Source organism: Dendrobium catenatum, unplaced genomic scaffold (assembly GCF_001605985.2).
Source record: "Dendrobium catenatum unplaced genomic scaffold, ASM160598v2 fragScaff_scaffold_1520, whole genome shotgun sequence".
Classification (NCBI taxonomy): Eukaryota; Viridiplantae; Streptophyta; class Magnoliopsida; order Asparagales; family Orchidaceae; genus Dendrobium; species Dendrobium catenatum.
In genome coordinates this window covers 1,333,754-1,344,706 of record NW_021319982.1, presented here as the reverse complement: position 1 = coordinate 1,344,706, position 10,953 = coordinate 1,333,754, and the positions used below count along the sequence as shown (strand labels likewise).

At 30.7% G+C, this 10,953-nt stretch overlaps 1 protein-coding gene across 1 annotated transcript; it reads left to right on the top strand.

Moving 5' to 3' along the window:
* Nucleotides 1-8,261: 8,261 nt before the first annotated feature.
* Nucleotides 8,262-10,254, top strand: LOC110093646 (alpha carbonic anhydrase 7-like). Its single transcript, XM_020818595.1, has 6 exons — nucleotides 8,262-8,495; nucleotides 8,584-8,690; nucleotides 9,103-9,208; nucleotides 9,768-9,935; nucleotides 10,052-10,105; nucleotides 10,189-10,254. The coding sequence occupies exons 1-6, from the start codon at nucleotides 8,262-8,264 to the stop codon at nucleotides 10,252-10,254; spliced, it is 735 nt and encodes a 244-aa protein (XP_020674254.1).
* The last annotated feature ends 699 nt before the right edge of the window (nucleotides 10,255-10,953 follow it).

The following is a 10,953-nucleotide window of genomic DNA, read 5'->3' as shown; positions in this document are numbered from 1 at the left end:
TCATTTATTTTTTAATAAAAATTTAATAATAAAAATATATTTAATAAATGAGTCTTAGAGGAAATTCAATTTCTTAATAAACCGGAACATGAAAATTCGGTTCGTATGAAACTGTAATTTCATGTTCTAGTTTCTTTTCAAATTAGAAACTAACATAAAAAATAAAATTAAGAATTTATAGAAATCAGAGTAGTAACTTTTTTTGTTAACATGTTCCTTAAGCTAATTTAAATTTAAGATAGGCTCTTTTTTATAAAATGCCCTATTTTATTTTACGCACATAATTCGTTGAATTTATAATATAATGTATTTTAAATGTATATTTTGAGAAATTTAGTAATTTGGTTTGATAATTTTTAAATGCAATGCCTTTTATTTTAAGAATTTGGAATTTACTTTCTATTTTATTTTGATGTATTTGAAAATCTATCAGATTCTAATACATTATAAATCATCCGCCATTTATTATCACACCTGCATTGTCACTATTAGCTGCTGCCACCACTTTACAATAATTCATTTTACTCAAAATCAAACACAAAAAATAGTGGGCTGCATTTATTTTAATTTCAACTAAATAACATCAACTTAAATATGCTAAATGTAGTTTCCATTGCATTCCTTTTAAAGAAAATCATTTCTGACCCCTTAATATCTAAACTATATCATTTACTCAAATAACAATTAAAATGTTGAATAATGATTAAAAATATTGCTTATGTATGGCAATTGAAATTTGCATGAAATGGTTTTACTTTAAAGTTTCTATCAATATTAGTGATATTATATGTTTGTTTAACTAGGTTTGAAATCATCATTTGCATTTTGGATCCTAAACCCATAAGGAGATTAAGGCTTCGTTTGGGACGACTTTCTTAATTACTACTTTTTAAAACAGTTTTTTAGTACAAAATTTTTTATTTTGTTCTAGAAAACTACTCTAGAAAGCGGTAAAAAAGTCGTCCCAAACAAAGCCTAAATATCATATTATGGACTTCGAACATTAATTGAAATTTCTAATATTGATTGAAATATATTCGAGTTGTGATTAAATATTGTTAGAAGCTTATCATAATTTGAGATAAAGATGAGTATTCTAAGTATTATATTGAATGTAAAGAGCTTTACTTCTTCAATATTAGATTGAAACACTCACTTGAGACAGATGAGTGCAATAATTCGACAGTGTTGTGTTATAAATGTTGTGATTATAAACATAAGAAAGCGATTCAATGTTTTTGTCTATTGTGTTAAAACTGCTGTGATTATGCTCACCTTATTAGTAATGAATATGATAAACGAGATGAATATTATTCTTCAATCTTACATGATGATCATCTTTTTAACAATATATTTTTTTTAATGGATTGTTATTTGTCTTATTGGATATTAAAAATTATGAATTATTATATGCAACAATAGTTTATGCATTATGTTCAACATAGCATGTGCAACACAAGCTCAACATCATGTGTACTGATAAATACATTGAGCTAAAGGGATTTGGCCTTGCTGCTTGAATTAGGAAACATGCCATTGTAAACTAATTAAGCATTACTGATAATGCCATCACTAATGTAAATAATAATTAAGAAAATTTTACATTAGTAAAATTAATCAACAATTCATAACAACAATAATAGCAACGTAAGCTTTTATCCCACTACCTTGCATGAATCCTTTTTCTTCATAATCAACATGTCGTTACCAGATGCTAAGCCCTGAATGAGAAAAATAGAGAGTTGCATTTGGTAGTCAACAGCAAGCATAAAATTTATCGAATAACCATGACATGAATCTTTAATTAATAATTTACATAACAAAAAAATACTTATGTATCTTAAATGCAAATAAGTAATAGATAATGCAAGTTCATAAAAATTTAATTACAACTACATATTGTTTTTAAAAGTTAATATGATAAATTATGGCATATATAAAACATCTATTTTTCTTGATATTGCAAGTAGATAGACGCGTTGGGTCTCAAATCATGATAGTGAATATGAAAATTAGCAAATAGTTTTAATAGGAAAATGATAATTACATTGAATTTAGTATAGAAACATATTGACATTGTTGGAGGATCTGATAATAACATTACCATAAATAAAGAAATCTTAATATGTAGTATGTATTAGAAATTCATGATTGCAAAGCAATATTATCTTTAAGTTCAAACATCTCCTCTACACTTTCTCCATCAACCAAGTCTAAATCAACATCCATTTGAAGGTTTTCATCAACATGTTATCATACTTTATATTCATGTGTTTCCAGGTAAATACAAATTTCATCAACATCGCATTCCTTAAACTCACGAGCAATTATGAATTTATGTCTATGTATATAAACATGAAGTGCCATTATGGCAACAATAATGAGATGACATTTTCGTGAAAGTGTAATATAGCATATCCCTTAAAATCCTCAATTTCTCTTTCCATACACAAAATGCTCAATTTATTACACTTTGAAGTGATGAATGTTTCTTATTGAACATCTTGCAAAGACTCTTATTGGATGACCACTTCATAAAAGATGTGGAACATGATATCTTAATTTCTAATAAGGCTTGTGAAATTTCCTTTGTAGATGATACCCAACATCAGCAAACTAAAATTTTCCCTCTGAAATGCATGTCAAACTGTAAACATAATATAACAAAAAATTGAAATTACATTCTTTTTATAATAATTTTTTTTTTGTGGCATAGGAAATTCACGTCTCTGATCCAAAATAGCTTGCTGGAAATCCAAGCAGCATGTGCTAAACCATTCCATTAGAATGCAGCAAATGTGAAACACATATTAAATCATATACGATCATAATATTTTAGGTTGTTGATTTATGTCACCCAATATATGCTATTTCATCTTCAATAGGGATGCATGCATCTACATAGTCCCATAATTTTTCCCAATATAATACTTAAAATTTAGCATATAATGCTCATCATTTTAAATTTTGGTAAATATATAATGAATTTGTTTATCTGTTGTCGTTATAATCTATAGCGCTAGCATAACTAATGCTTCAAGCCCAATTAAAAAAATAGTTAAAGATAGTCTCTTAGAATGTTGAAGCATCACATGTGGCTCAAATGGACTTATTATGCATTATAATATAGTGATAGCCAACACATCCCTATTGTATATATTTTTCCCCATTATAATACATAAGATGGTTCAAGCATAACAAATAAATCCATAAAAATTTATTGTGCATTCTAAACATATTATAAAATTTCATAGAATATTTATAAAATAGCTCGCAAATCCATTTATTCTCGACATGAGAAGATGTTATGCATGACATCTTTTCTAAATGGAAACCGTGTAACAGGCATGTTATTGTTACCAATAATAGATTATCTAATTATATGAGAGCCATATGATCATTACTTTCCCTCATATCCTCTTTATAATCAACACAACAAAAATCTTACCCTCTGACATTATGAAACAACAACAACAACATGTATAATAATTTTAATATGTTTACATCCAACTTACACCAAATGCATCATTCATAAAAAATCAAAGCATCTAAATTGTCTTGGTAGCTAATGATATATAATAAATAATGTTGTAGCCAACAAATTTGCTTTATAAATCTTACTTTAGCTAATAAAATGGCTTTGATAACAAAATATAATAAGAACTTAAGATCTCTTAGTTGATAGCCAAAGTTCACAATCAATACACAAGAATGAGTTGTGTTAAATATGTGTCCTTTGAAGCTTTGACAGTGCTGTGTAGACTCAAGACGATTGCGAACGGTGGCTAAGATCTAAATGTTGGTGAGGAAGGGTAGTAGCTGGTGAGGGGACACAACAAGTTTCAATGCATTCAAATGTGCTCAAGATGGAGGAGATGCAAGACATGCCAGAATTGGAGAGGGCTTATTGTAGTGGAGAAGTCATCAGGATGAGAATGTAAGATTCAAGTTCTCTAATTCTTACAAAAACTTTATTCATATACGATTAAAGTTATCACTTTATTACAAAAACTCGCAACATGGATTATGAGTTCTCTAACTCTTGCAAGAATTTGCATTTCAAATTATGTAAAAGAAATCAAAACGAAAACATGAATTTACATAAATCCTAAATCTACAAGATCTTAAACAAAATGATTTTCACAAGCTTTTAATTGGAAGAAAAAATACCTTGATTCATGTTAAATTCGTTGAATTCTGAACTACGGTTTCTCTCCCTTTTCCCTTTCACTTTCTTCTTTCATGAGTTAATTATCTATGGAACAAACTAACTCCTATAATGAGAGAGAGAGAGAGGATCGGTAGTCATTTCCTACATATTAGTTATAATAATAAACGCTCATAAGAGTTATTTGATCAAACAATCCATAACCAATTGATCAAATTATTTCTTCTTCACTAATAAGATTTAAATATAAATAATTAAATTTAAATAATTTAAATATATGAGCCACTTAATGGTTTATATAATTAAATATATATGTAACGTCCATCATAATTAGTATATGTAATTATTCTTACATAGAATGCATTGAGCAATTTCGACTTTTCGTCTCCTAAAAACCATAGAACGCTATCAATCAACAGCAACAAAGTAGCTGATGGTTTTCAAGTTAAAATAAATTTATTAAAAAAGTAGGTCAGATTTTGTTTGGGAGAGTTTTCTTACTGCTTTTTAAATAGCGATAAAAACATCTTTCCTGCTTTATTTAGAACACAAAGCGGCCAGAAAACTGGGCCAAACAAGGCTTAAAAATGTTCTTATCTGCACTTAATCCGAAGAGTATGCAATGAGCATGCATCGAGTGTACTTGGTTTGTTCATCAATGCATTCAAATGTGCTCAAGATGGAGGAGATGCAAGACATGCCAGGATTGGAGAGGGCTTATTGTAGTGGAGAAGTCATCAGGATGAGAATGTAAGATTCAAGTTCTCTAATTCTTACAAAAACTTTATTCATATAAGATTAAAGTTCTCACTTTCTTACAAGAACTCGTGACATGCATTATGAGTTCTTTAACTCTTACAAGAATTCGCATTCCAAATTATGTAAAAGAAATCAAAACGAAAACATGAATTTACATAAATCTTAAATCTATAAAATCTTAAACAAAATGATTTTCACAAGCTTTTAATCGGAAGAAAACATACTTTGATTCATGTTAAATTCGTTGAATTCCGAACTATGGTTTCTCTCCATTTTCCCTTTCACTTTCTTCTTTCACGAGTTAATTATCTATGGAACAAACTAACTCCTATAATTAGAGAGAGAGGACCAGTAGTCATTTCCTACTGATTAGTTATAATAATAACCGCTCGTAGAAGTTATCTGATCAAACAGTCCATAACCAATTGATCAAATTATTTCTTCTTGACTAATAAGATTTAAATATAAATAATTAAATTTCAATAATTTAAATATATGAGCCCTTAATGATTTATATAATTAAATATATATATAACGTCTAGCATAATTAGTATATGTAATTATTCTTACATAGAATGTATTGAGCAATTTCGACTTTTCGTCTCCTGAAAACCATAGAACGCTATCAATCAACATCAACAAAGTAGCTGCTGGTTTTCAAGTTAAAATAAATTTATCAAAAAAAGTAGGTCAGATTTCGTTTGGGAGAGTTTTCTTACTGCTTTTTAAATAGCGATAAAAACATCTTTCCTGCTTTATTTAGAACACAAAGCGGCCAGAAAACTGGCCAAACAAGACTTAAAATGTTCTTATCTGCGCTTAATCCTAAGAGTATGCAGTGAGCATGCATCGAGTGTACTTGGTTTGTTCAGTTTCTTCTCATTTGTTTAGTTTATTTTGGGTTTTTAATTTATTATATGAGTGTCGTTTTGCTATGCAGTATTTGTGCCATCAAATTTTAGAAATGGATTTTACGACAAATTTGAATGAATATTTATTTGTGACTTCTAAATTTAGTGGATCCTGGACATAAATTAAGAATCAAGAGAGCGAAATATGATGGTGAGAAGTATAAAACTAATAAGATAAAAAAGAAAGATATAGGCTTCATTTGAGACGGCTTTTTTGTCACTTCTTAAAGCAGCTTTTTAGTATAAAAATTAAAAATACTAAAAAGCTACCTTAACAAGTGGCAGGAAAACCGTCCCAAAAAAAGTCTTAGCTAATTTTTATGTATTGAGGGAAGAGTTTGAAGTGCCCGGACGAAAAACTACGTCCAAACTACACACATTAAAATTTCTCCGCAAACAACTATCTTCTAGTAGCTCTCTCATACTTCCTCGACAACAAATTTCTCATCCCGACCTCAACCACTGGCGAACGTTTCTAAATACCCTCTCCTTCTATAATGAGGTTCTTCTCTGATCCTTTTGATAACATATGATTGCATTGATTTTGAATATTTTCAGCTAATTTTTTATGGCAAACTAATCTTCAATTAGATTTATAATTTTATATCAACATGATAATAGTCACTATTATCATTACAATCTTGAGCTCTTGAAGGAGTCTCAATACCGTCATGATGTTATCTACGGACAAATTCAAACCCAATCCTTACGATAAAATAAAATTGATTTCTTCAAACTTTTGAGAGTGGAAACATTCACAAAATTTGATCCAATCTTTTGATAATAATTTTTAGAATGTTTATTAATTAAATTAGCTGGCACCACTACCAAAACAAAGGAATGAGATTGGAAGGGTTCAGTGTGTTTAATCAATGGTGATAAGAAAAAATCATTATCATAAATTATGTAATCATCAAATAAAATATTCCTAAATTAAAAAATTTTATGGATTTTCTTAATTGAAGGAGGGTACTTCAAATATTTTTTTTAATCCATAAATAATTTGTACTTAACTGTCAAAGTATTTTATTTTTATTGGTCAAATTCAGAAAAAAAAGGTGTCCACAAATATAAATATAAATAATGGACATAGTAATAGAATATATATGTCCCTCAAATATAAATATAAATAATAGACTTAATTAGTAATATATTGTAATAATTGGAGAAATTAATTCAATATTATATATATATAAGATCAAATACCTCCCAATCTAAAGTAAAGGTGTTTGGGATTCAAAAAAATTTTAATTGTTTTTTTTTTTTAATAATATATAGTAATTAATATTTAAAAATTAATTTCTACTTTAATATTCATTATTTTTATTTCCTTGTAAGACTTAAATTAGAAAGGAAATTTAATCATCATTACCATTATTTTGAACAATAGATCCAATATATCTAAAACTTGTACTCTTTTTAATGACTTGATCATCAAAAGTCATTACTAGTGTCGGAAAGGCGTTGGAAACGACGATACAACGAATTGCTGAATTATTGCCGGCGTTTTATTTCTGCCGGAACTACCGGCGGAAAACGCGCTAGAAATAAGTCGTAGCTTTAGTTACGGCGCACCTTACGACGTTTTATCCGCCAGCATTTCAGGCGCGGAAAGGGCGCCGGAAATAAGTCGTAGCTTTAGTTATAGCGCACCTTACGGCGTCTTATCCGTCGGATATATACGACGTAAATTTCGGTGTATATAACGCCGGAATAATCTGGTAAGAAACGACGTTCTGCTAACACATTTTGCGCCGGTAATGCGTCGGAGAGTACGCCGGAAAGGTTTTCGGCGTCTTATATACGTCGGAGACATTTTTCGACGCGCACCAAACCGGCGTACGAAATTCTGATGGAAATATTATATATATATATATATATATATATATAAACAATACAAAAACTATTGGATAATTATGTGTGGTGGGTGGTTAGACTTAGCCATGCATTCGTGGGATAAATATATAAGAAAAAGACAAATAAGACATTGGATGGGCCAATCGATCAATTCATTTTGCTTGTTTTAAGGGAAAAAAAAGGCAAATGACATATCATTAGTAAAATTGAAACAAAAAACAAAAAAAATAATCACAAACAGAAAGAAGAAAGCCGGCCAAAGTTCTTGACAGATCTTAACAAAACATTTTAATCTTAGTAGAAAAAAATGACCATGCAATGAATGAGTCGTCCCCAACTCATTATAAAAGCAGCTAAACATCACATAAAATTCATGCTCACATCAACCTTCTCATACTCTCTTAACTTTGCTTGAGATCGCCGGCAATGGAGGTCTCAAAGAAACTTTTTCTCATAATGGCTATGGTGGCTTTTCTCTGCATCAACAATAGTGCAACAGTGGCCTCTGGTAATATTTTATTCTCAAAGTTTATTACATCTTTTTATGATATTCGATATACTAATCGATGATGCTACAAACATCAGAGCAAGAGGAGTTTAGCTATAAAAGAGGAGCTTCGAATGGACCTGAGCATTGGGGAGATATCAGTAAGGATTGGGAGACCTGTAAAACTGGGCGCATGCAGTCACCAGTAGCTGTAGATGATAAAAATATAATAGTAGCGCGCCAACCTGAGGATCTCCAATGGAGTTATCGTTCTGAAAAAGCTGTGATGATGAATCATGGGCATGCCATAGTGGTAACCATATATGAAAACTTCACTATATTATTTAAGAAAATCAAACTTATGACTTCATAAATATATTGGATTGTTTATGGCATGATAGATTGAATGGAAAGATGAAGCAGGAGCTGTTTGGATCAACAAGACAGAATATCCATTGAAGCAAGTGCATTGGCACATGCCTTCAGAGAACACAATTAATGGTCATCGGTGGGTGACATAACCGGCCATGCATTCAAGCTGAAAGTTTTAATAAAAAAAGGAAAACATAGCAGCAAAACAAGCTTAATAAGCGCAAGTAGTTTTGGTATTTACCTTAATAACCAAGAGAAATTATTCTGTGCAAATTAAACACGGAACGGTTCAGAGTCTAATCAGAACGCACAACGTCATCGGATACCGAGCGGTACTGAGCACTGGTATCGAGCTAAAACGTGATGTGATGCGTTCCGGTTGGTCTCTGGACGCCATCCGGGTCCGCACAGAATAATTTTTCAATAATAAAATAGCTTACGTTGGTATTCAAGATGCAAGTTATAAGTGACTACATTCATTAATCTCTTTTATTTTCATATAATCTGATTAATTAGTATTTTTATCTTTTATTATATCTTCAACACAGATTTGATTTAGAGGTTCATATGCTTCACCAGCGTGCCACTGACCAAAAAATGGCCATGATAAGCAACTTATATAAAATCGGTAATCCAGATCCATTCTTTACCAAGGTATGTAATAATTAATTAAGATTGCTTCCAAGTTATTTAATTATGCATATGTATATATACTCTATCTTTATGCATGAAAATATTTAAATATACACTACAGAAAAATCGTCAATTACTGGTGGAAATATAAATCCATTCTAAGTTATTTAATTATATAACCTGCCCGCCAGCTCGGTTGCCCGTTGCCCGCTCGCTAGGCTGCCTGCTACCTGGCCTGCCCGCCAGCCTGCATGCGCTGGGATTCGAAGTGATATGATTTCAAATACCCAACCAGTTTGTTGGAAGGGCAAACGTGATTAAATGTCACACTTTTTTATTTAGAATATAAGAACTAAAATCCAACGAAAAAACCACCGGAAAATATGTAGAAAAATTAGTTGGACATATTCCGGCGTCGGACATATTCCTCCAGGATATAGTCCGCCAGAACGTCGCCGGAAAAATCCTCCGGTAATGAGTAATTTTCCTGTAGTGATAATCATTTACTAATACATGCTTATGAATACTTGAATATTGCCAACCAATGTTACAATAATCAAACTTATATTTTTGTTATTAGGTTGAGAAATATATTGGTGCCATAAGCAGAAAAATGGATGCCAAAGTGGAGATAGGAATTATAGATCCTAAGGAGATAAGTAGAGTGATTGACAAATATTATAGATTGAAGGGATCTATAACTATTCCACCATGCACTGAAGGAGTTACATGGACTATCAATAGAAATGTAAATGGTTTGATGTTTTCTCATTTAGAAATTGGACTTTATCCTTCAAACTAATACTTAAAAACTTGATATCTATGTTTTGATTAACTTAAAAAGAATACAAATGATTTTCACAGGTCAGAACTATATCAGTAGAGCAGCTGAAATCATTAAAAGAAGCAGCTGTAGTCGTAAGTTTTCACAAAATCCCCGCATAAAATATGATATATACATTTTTGCAGTGTGTTGACTATCATGTTTTCTCCCTGTGCAGGGATATGAAATGAATGCAAGACCTCTACAACCACTTAATGGCCGGGAGGTTGACTTGTTCGCATAAATCTTCACAAATTAACATACTTGTTGGAATCAAATAAACACTATAGAAAAATCAATCATTATCGACAGAAAATTTTTTATTTTGCGGCGGATTTCTGGTTGAAAATTTTTCCGTGAAAAAAAAAACTGAAAAAATTTTTTCGTTAGCTATCCGACGGAAAATAAGCCGTCAGAATAAGCCCGTGCTCGGAATTTTTCGTCTGCCTGCGCATGCTGCCCGGACGCCTGACAGAACACAGCACCTGCCCATGAGATTACACATAAATAAGAACATTTTATTTTGTTGTATGAGATATTCAGATTAGTGTTTCTGTCAACTTTGATATTCTCATGAGAAATAACAACATGCTTAGTTGTGGAATATTACGTCTTTCTATATTAATTAGAACTCAATGAAGAAGGATTAGTAATCAAATATGACGACAAGAAAAAAATTGGGCAAGGCTAAAATCTTAAATGATTGCCTTTCCACCATCATAAATGAAATGAGAAGGTCAGTATATTCCTAAATCCTAAATAGTAAATATGCCAAAATGAGATTCATGTCTGTTATATTTGGCAAACATTCAACAAATATTTGCATGACATGCAAGATTTTGAATGATTGTAACAAATATGACCTATATGCCATTGTTGAGACCTCTAAATTTTCATATGATCATGGAACTTTTTTTTTTAACACAAAGATCATAACAAATAT